The 20,092-nt window shown below is 36.3% G+C and overlaps 1 protein-coding gene across 3 annotated transcripts in view; it reads right to left on the bottom strand.

Moving 5' to 3' along the window:
• Positions 1-1,455: 1,455 nt before the first annotated feature.
• Positions 1,456-20,092, bottom strand: part of LOC123551101 (anaphase-promoting complex subunit 5-like) — a 30,603-nt gene continuing 11,966 nt past the window's right edge. For all 3 annotated transcript variants that reach the window (XM_053525000.1, XM_053524999.1, XM_053525001.1), the window contains 14 exons: positions 19,391-19,619; positions 18,925-18,991; positions 18,054-18,155; positions 17,393-17,598; positions 16,065-16,146; positions 15,123-15,215; positions 14,721-14,788; positions 12,142-12,255; positions 9,533-9,656; positions 8,116-8,312; positions 7,288-7,410; positions 4,979-5,126; positions 2,125-2,287; positions 1,456-1,727 (listed from right to left, as the gene is read on the bottom strand). In XM_053525000.1, the coding sequence (XP_053380975.1) occupies positions 1,516-1,727; positions 2,125-2,287; positions 4,979-5,126; positions 7,288-7,410; positions 8,116-8,312; positions 9,533-9,656; positions 12,142-12,255; positions 14,721-14,788; positions 15,123-15,215; positions 16,065-16,146; positions 17,393-17,598; positions 18,054-18,155; positions 18,925-18,991; positions 19,391-19,619 (1,928 nt within the window). In that variant the 3' untranslated portion in view covers positions 1,456-1,515. The remainder of the gene's footprint in view (positions 1,728-2,124; positions 2,288-4,978; positions 5,127-7,287; positions 7,411-8,115; positions 8,313-9,532; positions 9,657-12,141; positions 12,256-14,720; positions 14,789-15,122; positions 15,216-16,064; positions 16,147-17,392; positions 17,599-18,053; positions 18,156-18,924; positions 18,992-19,390; positions 19,620-20,092) is intronic.

Here is a 20,092-nt window from a genome sequence, read left to right as displayed (position 1 = left end):
TTATAAACGTGGTCCAAATTAATATGCTGTACCTTCAAAAACAAGACAGTAGGCCATGAGTAAGACTATTTGAGACAAGTATTGAAATCTGTATCAAAAATTATACACATGCCACATATCTAAGTTCTGGGCCATATGGTTTCAGAATTTTTCCCCCCCCCTATATAAGCCAATGTAAAAACTGTTGACCCCGGGGTGCGGTCAATTTTGACCCAGGAGGGTCATGTTTTGAACAAACTTTATTGTTGACCACTAGACAATATTAAATATCTACAGTCTGGGCATTATGGTTCTGGACAATTAGATTTTTAAAGATTTTTCCTATATAAGTCAATGTAAAACAAGGGATACCTTGGGCGTGGCATATATTGACCCCAGGGTCATGATTTGAACTACTAGAGCTTGCCACATACTAAATATCTAAGCTCTGAGCCTTATGGTTTGAGAAAGATTTTTTTTAAAGGTTTTTCCCTATACAAGTCTATTTTAGGCATCTATATATAAAAGCCCAAGGTTGCTTTTCAAACAAGAAGGCCACAATGGTCCTAGACCGCTCACTTGCATTTCCAATCATTTGTCATAATTGAAAACTGGCTCTCAGATTTCAATGTTTTCCACAGAGCGATATATGGAAAACAGCCTCTTCCCCTGGCAGCCATGTTTTTTTTTTACAAATCAAGGTAGCATTAACAATTTTAGTAGAAGATTACCAAAGGAAAATTTCTATGAAATTATTCCAAAACTAGACCAGCACATAGATGACTGGCGGCCATTTTCTTTTTGGTCAAATATTTTTTTAACGAATAAGAATAATATGAATAGATCTAATCTTCCACTGGTTCTGTTGTAATCTGTTGATGGTAAATTAAAGAAACATTTCTGTAAAATTATTTCAAAATTAGAACAGGGGTTTATGAGGATATGTTGAAGATTTTTTTTATAGTTCTGGTGCTTTTAAAAACAAAATCAGAATAATAAGCCAAACATTGATAAGGATCGCCAAATAAACATTTGTATAAAATATTTTTGAAATCAAGCAAGCAATTTCTTACAAGAAGATTCTCGAAAGTTTTCACTATAGCCATGTGAAATTATTTTGAAATCTGCCCAGTGGTTTCTGTGAATTTACCTTTCTGCTGCCGTGGCAACAAGAATACTGCATGGATTTACAGGAGTTTGAAGAGGAACATCCAACTGTGCTGAAGTTTTACAAATCATCAATTTTTTTCACCTTCATTTAACATTAACAGATATTGAATACTATTTACAGTTAAAACCATAATGTTAGCTTCCAACAGTCCTGGAATGGTCCTTATCACAAGTTAAAATACACTGCAACTATTGGCATTCAAATCTAAAACAAAACCTGTGCTCTTTAGAGCTAAGGTCTCTGTTCTACGTGACTTTTAGGGCAGGTCTAACTGTTCATATATTAAACACATCTGGAAAGTTCAAGAATTTTACAAAATTTTCATTTTCTATTTTATTCAAAGAGACATATAACAATCAACAGTTTCATAATACATTCACTGACATTTGACTAAGAGTAGGGTACTGAGAATCTAATTGTTTGAATTGATGGGAACATTTGTTTCGTTCTGTGAAATAGCCGAGTTCGTGATAAAGTCTGGCCTGATAATACACTGTGTCTTTTACACGAAGGAAAGCTTCTGCTGACTGGTACAGATCTATAACTGTGTTAAGCAGATTCACACTGGCTAACAAAGCTGAAACAGAAATAATACATTTTTCATTTTTATGTAAACCAAAAACTGAGCTATATATAATAAATGGTATTTTACACATTGCTTGAGAATTTTTTATGATCTGATAATTTAGAAATATTCTGTACAAACATATGGATAGTAACAATACATATGTGTGTGTGGGGGGGGGGGGGGGGGAGTAACAGATGGGGGAGTAATTTGTAATTTGAATTGTTGCACTCTGCACATTGTCTCATCACTACTTAACTATATTCCAAGTTTCAATACAAAAGCTTGGAATAGTTTTTAAGTTATGCTACACACATGACATATGAATCAATTTTTATTTCCAAAATGGATGTATAACAACAAAGAAAGAAGTCAATAGTTTCATATCTAAAGTACAATTTTTCATTACCTGCTTTCCTCTCCTTTTCATTGTATTTAGCTGCCATGGCAACCTGACATTTTGCGTAACAACAGAGTAGTTTCCCTTGATCACTGACTGTACCATGTGACAGTATAGGTAACATATTCTTAGTTAGAATTGAGACTGCTTGCTGAGGTAGCTGCATCTGAAACTGACAAAATATTTCCCAAACACATTAAAACACACTCAAACAAGTGAATGAAGTATTGCCATGCAATACAAAGTCCCCTACTGGAAGGCACCTAATTTTCTCTTCTGCAGTATAACATAATGAACTGATATCTGTCAATGATGTATAAACAATATTGTACTATATATATAATATAATATAACAAAGCACTTGGATTAAAATTTGCATATATAAAAACGTACAGTTGTTTTCATTTGGATTTTTTTTTGGCCGAATATACAAAAAGTTATCATAAAAGATATTTATAGTAACAACAAAGTGAAATTAACCCTTAAAAAAAAAAATATAAGTCCACAAGAAACTCTTTACCAGGTAGAGATAGATCAAAACCTAAAATTTGGACGTACCGTGCACGTTGTACCACAGAAAAGTTGTCTCAATTTTTCCCTACCGGCAGTAATAAAAAAGTTACAATATAATCTATTTATAGTAACAACAAAGGGACATAATTCTAAAAAAAGTGTGCCTCATAGTGGTGAACATTTCTGCCAAGTTACATCAAAATCCCTCCATGCATGAAGAAAAAATGCTCCGGACAAAGTCATTATTGAATTTGACCTTTAACCTCTTAAGTATGACCTTGACCTTAGACCTAGAGCCGGGGCTTTGGCGCAACATCTTGTCTCATCCAGGGAAATGTTTGTGCCAACTGATATTCAAATCCTGTTTTGCATGACAAAGTTATACACCGGACAGGAAAAAAATCCTATTGACTTTTGATCTCAAAGTGTGATCTTGACCTTTAAGCTAGGGTTCTGGGTGTTGTGCATGACATGTCGTCGCATCATGGGGAACATTTATGCCAAGTAATATTGTAATCCCTTGATGGATGACAAAGTTCTGGACCTGACAGGAAAAAAACCCTATTGACCTTTGGCCTCCAATAGTGACCTTGACCTTTGAGCTAGGGGTCCGGGTTTTGCGCATGACAGGTTGCCTCATCATTAGGCACATTTGTGCTAAGTAGTATCAAAATCCCTTCATGGATGGCAGAGTTATGGACCGGACAGGAAAAAAGCCCTATTGACATTTGACCCCCAATGGTGACCTTGACCTTTGAGCAAGGGCTCCGGCATTTGCGCCTGACATGTTGTCTCATCATGGGGAACATCTGTGCTAAGTAATATTGAAATCCTTAATGAATGACAGAGTTATGGACCAGACACGAAACAGACCCTGTTCATGCCATGTTAACATTTGACTGCTAAGTGTGACCTTGACCTTTGAGCTAGGGGTCTCAAAGTTGTGCATGACACATCATGTTATTATGAGGTACAATTGATATTAAAATCCCTTCATAGATGGGAGAATTATGGACCGGACAGGAAAAAAGCCATGTTGACCTTTGACCTCAAATTGTGACCTTGACCTTTGAGCTAGGGGTGCGGGTTTTGCGCATGACACATTGTCTCATCATGGGGAACATTTGTGCCAAGTAATATTAATATCCCTTCATGGATAAAAGAGTTATGGACTGGAAACGAAATTGCGGACGGACGGAATGACGGAATGACGGAATGACACATTCCTATAGTCCCCGAAACTGGTTTTCAACCAGTAGGGGACTAATAACCTTAATTTCTTACTTTCTTTTAACATGAGTTTTCAACAATATTTCAGTTATGCAACACTGGTCAGTACACCTACCCAGTGTTCATGGATTTTGTACCAATACTTTAACTTATCTTCCCCAACTAAATGTAAACTTCTCAACACAAATCAGCAGACAGACTTTGCATTACAATTTTTAAAACATGTTCAAAAAGCTTATTTTTCTAAATGAAAATGCATCAGTAAGACTTTTTATTCATGATTTGTAGAGTTAACTGAAATTAATTTTAAGGAAGGTGAGTTTTTTTTACATCTGATACTTTAAATAGAAGCATATGTGTTCTTATATCCAATCGCAAAGTCACTTTATATAGCTAGGATATTTCTGATAGAAATTCCATAATATTTACATGCTTTTTTCACATTTCAGTTTTACACATATCTCGAGAATGTATATCAAAATCCCCTTGATCAAAATCCCCTCCACTGAAAAATGACTGGGTGTTACAAAATCCCCTTCACACATTTGCAGAGGGTATCATAATCCCCTCTGTGATTAACATTATAGATATATAGATATCAGTGCTCCAAATTATATTATGTTTGCTAAAGGCATTGTATTTACGTGCTTTATGCAACAAGACTTTTAAGTTGTATATAGTTGTATTTGAACTTGATGAAATAAGTAAAAATTACAGAGGGGTTTATGATACCCCCTGCAAAAGTATGAAGGGGATTTTGTAACACCCTGTCATTTTTCAGTGTAGGGGATTTTGATCAAGGGGATTTTTATTGTCTCCCATATCTCGATATATGCAAGCAAAGTATTTTAGTTCCACACACACCTGGACATCTGCAACCTGAACATTTCGATTTTATGGGAGACAATCAAAATCATCTCTGTTTAACACATACCTGGATATAAGTAAGTTAACACACCCCTGGATAAATGCAAGTTAACAAATACGTACCTGGATATTATGCAAAGTAACAAATACCTAGACATTGCAAGTTAATACATACTTGGATATATGCAATTTAAGCCACACCAGAATATATGCAAGTTAACAAATACCTGGAAATATGCAAGTTAATACATACCTGTATATATGCCAGTTGAACAGATGCAGTAGCACCAAGGTACTCTAAATGATGTTTGTTTGCCAGTGTTATACATTCCAGTATATAGGTTGTGGCATTGGTGGGATTTCCAGTTTGACTGTACAACTCTCCTAAAGCCAGTAACACTCTGAAAATGTACAACAATAATTTACTAGAATTCTCGATTAATGGAAATGTATATGAACCAAATACGTTCTTGATAAACAAGAGCTGTCGGGCCAGAGCGTTCAACTATTTGTAACTGTTTACCCAGAGATAAGTAAAATGACAGATAACAAAGAATTCAACTGGAAACTTTACCGAGTTTTTCCTTCATTTGTGAATGTGAAAGAGGGAAGGGGGAAATGCAGAGTGGAGTGTACTAAATAAAATATGGTGAAACACACGAGAAGTGAAAAGCTTGCAATATAATTTTAACTAGCAATGTTATCATATCTGATCCCAGTGACCTTGACATATAGGATACCTGACCCTAAACTATCAAATGTTTGCCCTTTAACATGACCAATCAGTATGTTTGATCATAATAGGGGCAGTAGTTAAAAATATATAAATAGCCTCGAAACATTAATCTGAATGTAATGCAGACACCTTGGTTAGTACCACAGCCCTCCTTATTCTACTGGCAGTTAAGCTAAACATGAAAGATCAGCATGGACTGCTTTTCTGTTTTAGTAATCCTGTTGTTAGTATCTGTGACAAAACTAAAATCTGTCTATAATACACAGATGCCCCCACATACTGCGCAATTTCTCATCAAGGTTCTTCACCTATGCAACTTTGAACCCATTCCTTCAAAGAGTATGAGGGGTTGAACATACAAAATTTCTTCACTATACCCTATATAGCGAAATTAATAAAGGGCCATAACACTGGTCAAAATGATCACAGCCCATCCTTTATACTCATATTCAGATAAGGTTGTGCATCTGAAAAACTTTGAATCCATTCCTTCAAGAAGTGTTTGAGGAGATGAACACTTTCTTCACTATGGCCTATTTTGTGAACTTAAGAAAGGGCCATAATTCTAGGAAAACAAGAGCTATCACTAAAGGTGATGAATGTACCCCCGCATGCACTGACAGTACATTGCAATTTGATGCACACAAGATTGCATAATTATGTTGACTGTATGTATTTAGACTGTATGTATACAGTTTAGTAACAAAAAACAAAGTCCCATAACTATGCAGAATATTTATCTAAAAGAACGTAACATGCACCATGCACAACTAGGGTTGGTACTGATCACTGTAGTGAAGTTTCATTAAATTGTGTGCATGGGTTCGGAAGATTAGGCGCGCACAAGACTGCATATGCAGACTGTATGTACATAGTATGTTAACAAGAAACAAAGTCCCATAACTCTGCAATTTTTGTCGTTGAAAGAACCTAACATGCCCCATGCACAACTACTGTTGTTACTGATCACTTGTGTGAAGTTTCATTAAATTGTGTCAAGGGGATGAGGAGAGATGGTGCGCACAAGATTGTGTCTATGTATATAGTATAGTAACAAAAAACAAAGTCCCATAACTCTGCAATTTTTTTTCTGAAAGAACCTAACATGCCCCATGCACAACTACTGTTGTTACTGATCACTTGTGTGAAGTTTCATTAAATTGTGTCAAGGGGATGAGGAGAGATGCACAAGATTGTGTCTATGTATATAGTATAGTAACAAAAAACAAAGTCCCATAACTCTGCAAGTTTTTTTTCTGAAAGAACCTAACATGACCCATGCACAACTACTGTTGTTACTGATCACTTGTGTTAAGTTTCATTAAATTGTGTCAAGGGGATGAGGAGAGATGGTGCGCACAAGATTGTGTCTACGGACAGACAGACAGACGGACAGACAGACAAACAGACGTATGGACAGACAGACAACCTGAAACCAGTATACCACCCCTTACAACTTTGTTGTCGGGGGGTACAAATAGCCACAGAAAAAGTCTGTTACTTATGGTCATCTTCATACAAGGTCCTTCATCTGTGAAACTTACAAGCATATCCTTTCAATGGTGTTTGAGGTGTTGGACACACAGGATTTTTCTCTTTATTCTAAATAGCAAAACTATCAAAGGGCCATAACTGCAGTAAAAACAGTCATTTTATTTGCTGTGGCTGCAAAATGATACATATCCTTAGAAGTGGCATGAAATTAAGACTTGGTGACAAAATTTGACTGCTAAATAGTAATGTCTTGGACACCAAGTTGACTCTAGTAAAAAGAACTGACACATGCTTTATAATAGTACAGCCTTTTGATAAGCTATATTATGTACCTGCATCTGAAGTCCGAGGACACAGAGTTCTCTCCCTTCTGCAAGTTACAGTTATCCAAAAGATGGAGAAACTGCTGTAATGCTAGAGTGATTTCCCCTTTTTCTTTGTTCAATATGGCACATCTGAAATAAATATTAAGAATTATGACATACTACATTAATTCTTACGACTTGTCAAGATATGATACAGGGCCTTGAAACTGCATGGGTATTTTTTTTTTCAAACTAAACTTGTTCACTGTCTGTTAAATTCAAATATCTTTGTCAAATGTGAAGCGAAATTTTCGCAGGAGTGTAAATGCTAACAGATGCACATAGTTACAATATTGTTTTTGATTCAGGCAAAGTAACAGCACAAAATCATTAATATTTGGTGGACTAATTTAAACATAGATTCTGTGGTTCCACCTATAAACACGGACAAACAAAAATCTCATTAATTTTATCCTCAAAATTTGAAAATCACAAATCTATATCCACATGAAACAGCTGCTCTTGCCAATACCACATAATTTCATGCCCATGAAATTGTGGTTTCACAGAATCATATTGTTTGAAAATACATATGTTGTGTATACATGTGTCATTCATAGGTTGATGAGGTATTCCATGACATATGGCATTACTATAGTTTTAAGGACTACTGTTTCCTCAAAATCTTGTAAAGTTTTGTGTGCGAGGAACCTTAAGCCTTGTTGTTCTATTTATTACAGTTAAGTTAACACTAGACTGTTTGGCTGGAATTTACAGTAACTTAGCAAATACTGATACTGCAAAGTCAGTAAAATATATTTCCAGTTTCCATAATAAGGTAATATATTTATATACCTTAGTTCAGATTCATGTTGATTAAAAGCTTTGAGATTAAGAACAGCCAGTTCTGTTACACCAAATTTACGGTTAAGTATAGTCCGGTCAAATAGAATTTCCTGCTCACAAGCCATCCAGATCTCTGCATGTAGGCTGTTCTTAGGAAATCTCTTCTTAGCACTGTTTATAAGATCTAGAGCTAAACCATACTGACCCTGTCAGGAAGAAATATCACTTTTATTGACAAAACTAATACATATCTAGAAACTCAGAAATGTGGAAATTTAGTACAAAAATAAATGTACACAGATCAAACAATGAATAATGTAGTTTTTAGCTATTCATGTTCTCCAATACAACTGCAATACACATAGTTAAACACACAAACAAATTAGAGCAACAATAATTCAATACCAAAGTTTTTACCATTTTCATACAGAAAATACTTTGCAAAGCCTGGTATACACCCAGCAGTATGTTTGTGGATTTTTCAGAAATGAACTTTGTGCTTTGTTTTTGGAAAATCAAAGTTAATACATGTACTGAGGAAGTGATGATGTAGTGGTTACAAAGATGGTTGCTCAAGGTGACAGGTTTGAATACTACAGGGGTCACAAATGCAAAACTCTTCATAAGACACCTGTATTGGTTTTTCCCCAAAATGCAGACATTCAATTAATATTTTCAATTAAGGCTTCTATCACAATGGAGCTAATATATATGAATATAAACAATACTAAATAACAAGTGCTGTCTGTAAGACAGCCAATGCTCAACTATTCAAACTGATGTCCCAGAGGCAGAAATATTACCCTTAATATTAAAATATCTATAGAGTTTCAATCCAGTATCTTCATAAGTTAGATATACATAATATATATTTAGACATATATTTAATATTTTAATATAGTTATATATTTTGGAGATAGTAACTTGCATGCAAAACTTTAACCAGGATTTTCTAAGTCCAAAAGGAGGCATAATTTGGCCAAAATGCAAGTCAGAGTAACAGGACTGGATGCTATCACCTAGTTTTGTAACCCCAAAGTCACATGAAGTTTCAATTCAATACCTGCATTAGTTTTGGAGATAGTAAATTGCATGCAAAACTTAAACTAGGATTTTCTTAGTCCAAAAGGGGCATAATTTGCCCAATATACATGTCAGAGTTATGGGACTTGACCCAGTGAGGTTGGTGATTGACCTAGAAAGAGAAAAAATAAGTTTCAAAGCTTTATGCCTTTAAATGATCGCTATACATACTTGCACGCGGAACTTTAACCAAGGTGCAACGCCGACACCAGGGTGAGTACAATAGCTCCGACTATTCTTCGAAAAGTCGAGCTAAAAACAAAAGCCATTAAACATATTATAAAATCTCACTTTCTTTTAAGAATGTATCAATTCTTATTACAAGGAAGTAATCTAAACTTACACTGTCTGCATGAAGTCTGGCTATATTACACAATGCAATACACACTGACTCTCCATTAAAGTACACACCACTTTCAGTTGTGTCTAAATGCAGAATAAGCTGGCTCATCATTGACATACATTCTCTGAAAAATAAATCTTTAAAAATGATTTCGGCTATTTTACAACAATTTTACAGATACAAACATCAGGATTTGTTTCAACACAATAAAATTCAGTTCAATATTTGACTTCAGAGACCGATACCCCAAAAGACTCAGTTTTACAAGCAACACATTATGGCCTCCCTTAAAAATTCCTTTCTTTTTTACATTCATCATGATCATGGTTGACTGTCTACCAACTTTAGAAGTTTAAGTTTTGCTAACTATCTAATGAGAAATTTCATACAGAAATCTGACAGAGCATACACATGCTAGTGATGTAAGACCATCAAGAAAACATGTGTACTATTTGCCCAACAACCATTTTCAATTTTAACACGAAATGCCCCCCTTGATGCATTCAGTAATTGCACAAGGAACAGAAATTATATGCTCACTGTAAACAAAAGTTCTACCATTCTGGTTTAATCTGACCTTGACCTTTAACCTATTAACCTAACAAGAAATTACAGAGTGATCTTGGCGCCATCCACTGAGCCATTTTTGAATGTTCCAAATTTCAAGACTAGCTCAAGGTCAAAATCAATGTCAAATTTCATTTCGGTACAAAACAATGTGTATGTGGTCCAAATTTGAAAGCTGTGGCTTGAGAAATGTGAAAGCAGGTCACTAGATCAATTTCAAGGTCAAAGTTCATTTCGGTAGACAGAACTATGCATGTGCTTCAAATCTGAAGGCTGTAGCTTGAGAAATGTGAAAGTAGGTAATAGGTAACAATCAATGTCAAATTTCAATTCAGAACACAAAAATATGCATGCGGTCCAAATTTGAAGCCTGTAGCTTCAGAAATGTGAAAGTAGGTCACTATGTCAATCTCAAGATCAGAGTTCATTTCGGTACACGAAACTATGCATGTGGTTCAAATTTGAAGGCTGTAGCTTGAGAAATGTGAAAGTAGGTCACTAGGTCAAAATCAACGTCAACTTTTATTTTGGAACAAAAAACTATGCATGTGGTCCAAATTTGAAGCCTGTACCTTCAAAAATGTGAAAGCAGGTCACTAGGTCAATAACAAGGTCAAAGTTTTTTTTCGGTGCACAAACCTATGCATTTGGTCCAAATTTGAAGGCTGTAGCTACAGAAATGTGAAAGTAGGTCACTAGGTCAAGATCAAGGTCAGCTCATGTCAAGGTTCATCTTGCCACTCAAAACTATACATGTGGTCCAAATTTGAATGATGTAAGTTATGGACATAAAGGTTCTAAGTTTTTCCCTATATAAGTCTATATGCACCATATGACCCCTGGGGCGGGGCCATATTTGACTCTAGAGGGATAATTTGAACAAACTTGATAGAGAACAACTAAATGATGCTACATTATAAAATATCAAAGCCATAGTCTTTGTGGTTTGGACAAGAAGATTTTCTAAGTTTTTCTCTATATAAGTCTTTGTAAACCATGTGACCCCCAGGGCGGAGCCATACTTGACCCTATGGGAATAATTTGAACAATCTTAGTAGAGGACCACTAGATGATGTCATATACAAAATATCAAAGCCCTAGGCCCTGTGGTTTTGGACGAGAGGTTTTTCAAAGTTTTTTCCTATATAAGTCTATATAAACCATGTGACCCCTGGGGTGGGGCCATATTTGACCCCAGGGAAATAATCTGAACAATCTTGGTAGAGGACCACTAGGTTTTGCTACATACCAAATATCAAAGCCCTAGGCCCTATTGTTTTGGACAAGAAGATCAGAAACCGTTTTAACTGTTCCTGGCCAATGTGACCTTGACCTTTGACCTAATGACCTCAAGATCAATAGGGGTCATCTGCTGGTCATGGCCAACCTAACTATCAATTTTCCTGACACTAGGCCCAAGCGTTCTAGAGTTATTGCCTGGAAACCATTTTACTGTTCCTGGTCACTGTGACCTTGACCTTTGACATACTGACCTCAAAATTAATAGGGGTCATCTGCTGGTCATGACCAACCTCCCTATCAACTTTCATGACCCTAGGCCTGAGCGTTCTTGAGTTATCATCCGGAAACCGTTTTACTGTTCAGGGTCACTGTGACCTTGACCTTTAACATACTGACCTCAAAATCAATAGGGGTCATGTGCTGGTCATTACCAACCTCCCTATCAACTTTCATGATCCTAGGCCCAAGTGTTCTTGAGTTATCATCCGGACACCGTTTTACTATTCAGGGTCACTGTGACCTTGACCTTTGACATACAGACCTCAAAATCAATAGGGGTCATCTGCTGGTGATGACCAACCTCCCTATCAACTTTCATGATCCTAGGCCCAAGCGTTCTTGAGTTATCATCCGGAAACGGATTGGTCTACATTCCGACCGACATCTGCAAAACAATTTACGCCTCCTGGGGGGGGGGGGGGGGGGGGAGTATCTTTTCTACCAAATGATTTTTTGTTTTGTTTATATAAAATCTACTTGTCTCACAGACTATCGTATGATCAACATTCCAAATAACCTACCTTTTTCCATACATCTGCCAAAGTGCTGCTTTATTAGCAAAACTTGTACACATAAATCCAGACTGGGAATGTTGACAGTTTAACACATCGCTCTTCTGTAAATACTCAAATACTCTGAAAAACAGTATTGCAGAAGTTAGTCCACCCTGACTGACTCTTCTGTAAACATTATTTCCCAAGCCAATAATGTCAGACTAATCATAAAAGACTTAGTTCATTCTAATATCAGACCTTATATGACCCTAAAAGTGATAAATTATCTTTTTCACACAGGTTTATCCTTTGGTAGCCTGAAAACAAAGACATCTGAAAATCATGAAATCCAATCCTTTTATTCAAGCAATGTGTGGACACCTGGTTGGAACCACTGATATGGATGGCTTCCTCATGACCACTGAAGCTCAAAGCCACAACTTTGTAACAGGCAAGTAATTTGGCCAATGACCTTAACCACTAGGCCACAGATACCCCACATTCATATTTATGCCCCCCCCCCCCTCCCCGATTCATATTTATGCCCCCTCTCCCCGACCCCACATTCATATTTATGCCCCATCTCCCCCACCCCACATTCATATTTATGCCCCATCTCCCCCACCCCACATTCATATTTATGCCCCCCCTCCCCCACCCTGCATTCATATTTATGCCCCCTCTCCCCCACCCCACATTCATATTTATGCCCCCTCTCCCCAACCCCACATTCATATTTATGCCCCCCTCCCCCATTCATATTTATACCCCCCACCCCCATTTATATTTGTGAGTAGTCTAATCTATTAACTCAACAAGAGCACCGCCTTGCGGGTGCTGACGCTCATCTGATTTTTTTTGTATAATAGAAATATTGTCCTACCCATGATTTTCTAAGTCTAAAACGGGCCATCATTCTTGCAAAAAGCAGGATAGAGTTATGTTTCTTGATGTACAGTGTCCACTTATGATTGTGAAAAACTGTTGCAAGTTTTAAAGCAATAGCTTTGATAGTTTATGAGAAAAGTTGCCTTAAACATAATACTCAACCAAGAAAATGATTTTCTAAGTCCAAAAGGGGCAATAATTATTGCAAAAAGCAGGATGGAGTTATGTTGCTTGCTGTACAGGGTCAGCTTATGATGGTGAACAAGTGTTGCAAGTTTCAAAGCAATAGCTTTGATAGTTTAAGAGAAAAAGTTGACCTAAACATAAAACTTAACCAAGAAATCTGATATTTTCTAAGTCCAAAAGGGGCCATAAATCTTGCAAAAAGCAGGATGGAGTTATGTTTCTTGCTGTACAGGGTCAGTTTATGATGGTGAACAAGTGTTGCAAGTTTTAAAGCAATAACTTTGATAGTTTAGGATAAAAGCTGACCTAAACATAAAACTTAACCAAGAAAACTGATTTTCTAAGTCCAAAAGGGGCAATAATTCTTGCAAAAAGCAAGATTGAGTTATGATTCTTGATGTACAGGGTCTGCTTATGATGGTGAACAAGTATTCCAAGTTTCAAAGCAATAGCTTTGATAGTTTAGGAGAAAAGTTGACCTAAACATAAAACTTAACCAAGAAATCTGATATTTTCTAAGTACAAAAGGGGCCATAAATCTTGCAAAAAGCAAGATGGAGTTATGTTTCTTGCTATACAGGGTCAGCTTATGATGGTGAACAAGTCTTCCAAGTTTCAAAGCAATAGCTTTGATAGTTTAGGAGAAAAGCTGACCTAAACATAAAACTTAACCAGGCAACGCCGACGCAGACGCCGACGCCGACAACCGCTCAAGTGATGACAATAACTCATCATTTTTTTTCAAAAAATCAGATGAGCTAAAAATCAAGAAAATTAAGTTCTGTACAATTATGCAGACATTTATTTCACATTCTAATGTACTGTTTATTAAGGCAGTTGATTCTCAAATCTCAAATTAATGGACAATCTACAGTAACTCTATCTGTATTATGGCTATAAAGATATGCTTGAGGCATACAACAATATGATATGTCCAAATCACCACAATGAACACTTGAAGCACATGAGGACACTTAAGAGTCAACCCTTCTTTTGTTCAGGTTGGGTTGAGAGTTACACACATTTAGGTCACATATGGCAACTTCTCAAGCTTTTGATGATGGAGGAAGACCCCAGGTGCCCCTCCAGATATTGTTTAAGGCATGGACAGGCACCTGGATAATATCACCGATTTTCTGGACGCAAGCTGAATAGTTGGCTCACATGAAGAATTCTTCACCCAAAGAAAGGTTTTGAATCTGAAGTGACCTTAACCCTTATCCTGCTGAATTTCTATAATGAACTGGTCCATCTTTCAATTTGGACAGTACCATTAACTGTTTAAAGGGGTGTTTACCAAAAGATACTGACTGAATGGCAACCAGTGCAGATCTTGATCAGACTGCAGAGGTAAGCAGGCTGATCATGATCTACACTGGTTGCAAAGGCAGAATAAATTGTGTCCAGCATGATAAAGGCTGAAGTGACCTTAACTACTTTGCCACAGAGACCCCAAACATTCAACCGTTTAAGACGTTCAAAAATTTCCCTGTGGGAGAATCCAAGATAAAATGTATATAATAAATACATACTGTGACGGTTTAGCAGTAGCAAATGCATTATGTCTGGCATAAGCCTGAATACCTATTGACGTCAGATTCTGCAAGAAAACAAGGACTTCAGACGGTGAAACTTTTTAGAGAATTACAAGCTGAAATTTTACCAAGCACTTATATTTACCATTCAGTTATAAAATTTGCACAAAACACACATTATCACTCTGTGTAATATTTTTTTTCCAAAATATTAGACACTAATATCTACTTAGGGTCTACTATTTATCCTATTATACATAAAAAACCAAAGTTGTTAGACAGTAAATTGTAATATAAAACAACCTTTATTTCTGGCAATAAATTCTACATTTTAACTAAAATTCCTGAATTATCCTCAAACATAATCTCTAATGATTACTGAAGAGACAAATTATATACCGGGAGATTCAATTCATTGCTCTTAGCAACAGCTCTTTCCAATAGATTTTCTGTTCTTGCAGTTCCTTGTTCGCTAAGTCTGTGCAACCAGCCCTGAAAACAGAAAATATTTTAAAATCATTTCATTTCATTAGCATTTTAATTGAAACAGAATTCTACTTGGTGCTAAGTGGTATGAGTAGTATTGCACATTTCATTACCTCTCATAAACAGACTCAATCAAACCGAGTCTGCTAATAATTGAGCTGCTCCATGAGAAAACCAACATAGTGGCTTTGCGAACAGCATGGATCCAGACCAGTCTGCGCATCCACGCAGTCTGGTCAGGATCCATGCTGTTCGCTAACGGTTTCTCTAATTGCAATAGGCTTTGAAAGCGGATGCGCAGGCTGGTCTGCATCCATGCTAGTCGCAAAGCAACTATGATGGTTATCTCATGGCGCTGCTCAATTATGTTGTTTGGTTGCAGACTAGTATTAGCTCCTAACCTGGCTAATCAAAAGTTATAGAGTGGACAGAATAAATAACTTTATCACGTTTGAAGTCGTGTGAGCAAAATAAAGCCATAGCATAAATCTGATAATACACTAGTGTAATAAAACTTTGATGCTGACAATGTTTATTTTTGGAGACTCATGTAATAAATTCAATATGAAAAGACACTTGTGTAATATCCTCTATTTATACTTCAAGTTTTTAAATCTGCAGGTGATCCTATTAAAGACTTTAGCTGAATTTATACTAATACAATAACTATTTATTTATTTATTTGGGTTATACGGCACACCAACACAGTATAGGTTATATGGCGCCAAACATGACTACAAATTTTGGTTTCACATGTCATTTACATCGAAATAAAAAAATGAGGTATGGAATCAAAATTTGCATACCTGCTGGAATCACAGAGTTACAAATACAAGAACTAACCAAAATACTTACTAAAGCATGTTGTAGACAAACATTATCATTTGTATCTTGCGCCATTCCTATAGCTTCCCTTAGAGCTGCTTTTGCTTCTTCCCTATAAAACACATGTAAATTATTAGTAATAAAGATGGAATAAATTATTTTTACTTTCATCATAACACTGAGTAAGTTCTTAAAGCAGAACACTTCTAGATTTTGGTCAGTCTTTTTTTAAGGAGTTTCATTTTACGTAATTGTAAATAAAAAAGTTTTTAAAAAAAGTGTTTCAGTGAATTGCAGGCAGTATTTATTGAAAGAAATACCTGCGTTGTCTGTAAAGTATGTAGAAAAGTTAACTACAGCTGGAGTCCTGTGCAACAAATTTAATGTCCAGTAGAATGAATTTAGCTATACTAACTAACAAATTTAAACATAGAGTAGAATGAAATTTGACATACAATGTACTACCACCTTTGATGAAGAGTATAAAGAATTTATCCACACTATCAACTTTAATGCAGAGAAAAACAAGGAGCTGCGTTCAATAAACGCTTGATGCCCCCGGTGGCATCCTTGTCGATACATAGCAACCTAAGTCCAAAACAAGGTCAAGGTCAAACTGAGGTCAGGGGATCTTTGAAGATGAGGAATGGTCACAGGTTACATCTGTATTAGTATCAATACATTCTTGTAAGCGGTATTAATGCTAGACGAAACAGTCCCATTTGGTTAACCAAGAGATGGCCCATATAAACCAACCTAAGTCCAAAATGAGGTCAAGGTCAAGGTCAAACTGAGGTCAGGTGATGTTTGAAGATGAGGAATGGTCACAGGTTACATCTGTATTAGTATCAATTCATTCTTGTAAGCGGTATTGATGCTAGACGAAACGGTCCCATTTGGTTAACCAAGAGATGGCCCATATAAAGCAACCTAAGTCCAAAATAAGATCAAGGTCAAGGTCAAACTGAGGTCAGGTGATGTCTGATGATGAGGAATGGTCACAGGTTACATCTGCATTAGTATCAACTCATTCTAGTAAGGGGTATTGATGCTAGACGAAACAGTCCCATTTGGTTAACCAAGAGATAGCCCATATAAAGCAACCTAAGTCCAAAATGAGGTCATGGTCAAGGTCAAACTGAGGTCAGGTGATGTCTGAAGATGGAGAATTGTCACAGGTTACATCTGCATTAGTATCAAGTCATTCTAGTAAGGGGTATTGATGCTAGACGAAACGGTCCCATTTGGTTAACCTCGTACGGACGGACGGACAGGACGATCACTATATGCCTCCCGCATCAGTAGATGCCGGGGGCATAAAAAAGACAGAGGATAATAAAACTGTAATATTCACTTACTTATGACCAAATCTGTAATGTAGAGCTGCTAAATTAAGTGCAGCATATCTTCTGTGAACTTCATCATCTTTGGGTTTATTTTGTCCTTGTTGGGGTTGATTCTGGTCCACAGAAAATGATGTCTTGCGATCAAAGTAGTGAAACAGATTATGTAGAGCTGTACAATATTCTCTCACCCTCAGGCTGTTCAAGTAACTAAGAAAATGCTGAAATGAAGACCAGATATTATAACGATAATACAGAGTTATTCCTTAAAATAGCTTCTTAAATTTTCTTTCAATTTCAAGCTCAACTTTAAACCTTTTTACTTTCCACTGAATTTAGAGAAAGTTAGAACAACTTCTATTAACTACACCATTAAGAGCTGGTGGACTGGGATTTCACCCAGCTATGTTGGTCTGAAGCCCCAGCTACTTTTCATGTAGCAATGGGCAGACCTCCATAGGAGTATTTTGAAATTGCACTGCCACTCAGTTTGCAAGTATTACTGGCAGTCATTCTTTTCTAGGAAGTAAATGAGTGTTTTGAATTTGTTTTCTCACTCTGTCAGGAAATATTAATGAAAGTAAAGCTGTCACTCATATTACACAACTAGCAACTGATATGCTTGATTTATAAAATCCTCTCATGGAAGATGAAGAAATTGAAAGTTGGTATTTACCGCCTCAGCCATGTCAGGATTTGCTTTCAGCATGTCCATAATTTTATCCTGAAGGTCACTAGGAGACAGAGCCTCTTTCTGGTTATGTTGTAACAGAAACACCTAGTGAAAACAGACAAGATTTTTTGGTTATGATTTTGTATGGTTCTAAGTTACAAAACAATCTACATCTACTTTGGTCATAAGAGGACATTCAAGCTTCAGTCAGAGGAAGACTTCAGATGCCCCTCTTTACGTTATTTTCAGGCACTGACAAACACCTGAAGGTAGAACCACTAGCCTCTCACATGCAAGCTGGATAGTGTCCTCAAATAAAAAAGTTTTCCATCCAATGCAGGGTTTCAAACCAACAGCAGACAGGGGCAGGCTTATTTATTTATTTTTTTTAATCTTCTGAAAGTCAAGTGTGGATTCGGCTACATTTACATCACAAGAATGGTGAACTGCATCATGAGAGTATGCAATAAACAGAAATTGCCGAGTGTCATTAAGGGTCCGCTACCTTAACCTTTACCTTGCTTAATTTCTAAAATGAACTATTCTACCATTCTATTTGGGCAGTACCATTTATCATTTGAAGGGACATTCACTAAAAATTTACTGACTGAATAGCGAACAGTGCAGACCATGATCAGCGTGCATGGATGTGCAGGCTGATCTTGGTCTACACTGGTCGCAAAGGCAGAATCACTTGCAAGCAGCAGGCTAAATGTTAAATGAATATGAAAGGTAAGTAAAATGCCAAATTTTATACAAAAACTATTCCTTAGACAAGGGTTATTACTCCTGATAGTATGAACTTACTACTCTGATCTTCAACACAATATACCCATGTATAATTTTATTTAACATAAAACTGTATGAGAATTACCTGTTGCAAAATGAAATATTCTGCTTGTCTCTGAGAATTGAAACCTCCAATATCTTCAGTAAGTTTCCTGAAAATGACAAAACAAAGATTTCTAAAGTGTGGGTTTCATATTTTCATTTTGATAACAATTTCTAAAATGCTGTCTCGTTTCTTTTTTTATAAAGTGTAGCTCATAACAAATTGTTTTTCTAAGAAAAACAATTGTATTGTCATCAACTATTCATATTTTTCTTTAATCAAAAGATTAAAATGCACTAACTGTTTTTCAAGAAAAAACACAAATAAATAAATAAAATAAAACGTAATGCGTAAAATAATTTCTTGAAAATTGGCAAATCAAAGTATGCATACATGTATCTAAATCACTATCTTTCTGATTAAAAACAGTAATTTTGTATTCAATAATTAATGTACATTATTTACAAACACTACAGAAAGGAGGGCATGATATCCCAGCAATCTTTACCTATCTGCTGTAAGCTGGAACGCGTCCAATGACCTGCCCATTCTACTGAATCTGACCCCAGACAGGCTCATTGCCGAGTCAGTGAGTGATCCACCGAACACCTGACTATCCTCATACCCGTTCTGAAGGTTTGCAGTCTCGAAATAACGCTGAAACTTGGTATGCAGGTCCGTCATCTGACTGAACGACAGTTTCTCAAAGGCCAGTATCATTCTTCTGATAAATAAACCTAGAAAAAAATCAGGACACCCAGTAGGACAGTGTCTGAATTCAAATAAGATTTTGTTTTAGAAATATTAACAATACTCACAGTTGCTAGTGTCTTCATTAATCAAGTGTGCAGCTGAGTAGCATGGTATATACAAATCTTGAGGTTACGAGTTCAATCCTTGAACCATGTTTATACATGTATTCTCTCCTACTACTGGACAAAGACAACACCTCTTATTTGTTCCCACTAATCAATTCATGTGAAAACTTGTGAACTGCATGCACAGACCATTTTTGTAACAAAGGCCTTCATTCTATGTTTATTGTTTCCTCTGCTTTCTCCCCCATATTGTTAAAAAAAGTCCCCTGTCAGATCAAAAAATGAAATTTATAACTGAAAGTGGTAGGAAATGAAATAAGACACTATTTTCCTGTATTATGATTAAATTAAATGAAGAAAGTACTTGTCTTTCACCAGGAGTTTATTATAGT

The sequence above is a fragment of the Mercenaria mercenaria genome, chromosome 15 (assembly GCF_021730395.1).
Source record: "Mercenaria mercenaria strain notata chromosome 15, MADL_Memer_1, whole genome shotgun sequence".
Taxonomy (NCBI): domain Eukaryota; kingdom Metazoa; phylum Mollusca; class Bivalvia; order Venerida; family Veneridae; genus Mercenaria; species Mercenaria mercenaria.
The sequence above is the reverse complement of the archived record's forward strand: the minus strand, read 5'-3'. Positions and strand labels throughout refer to the sequence as shown.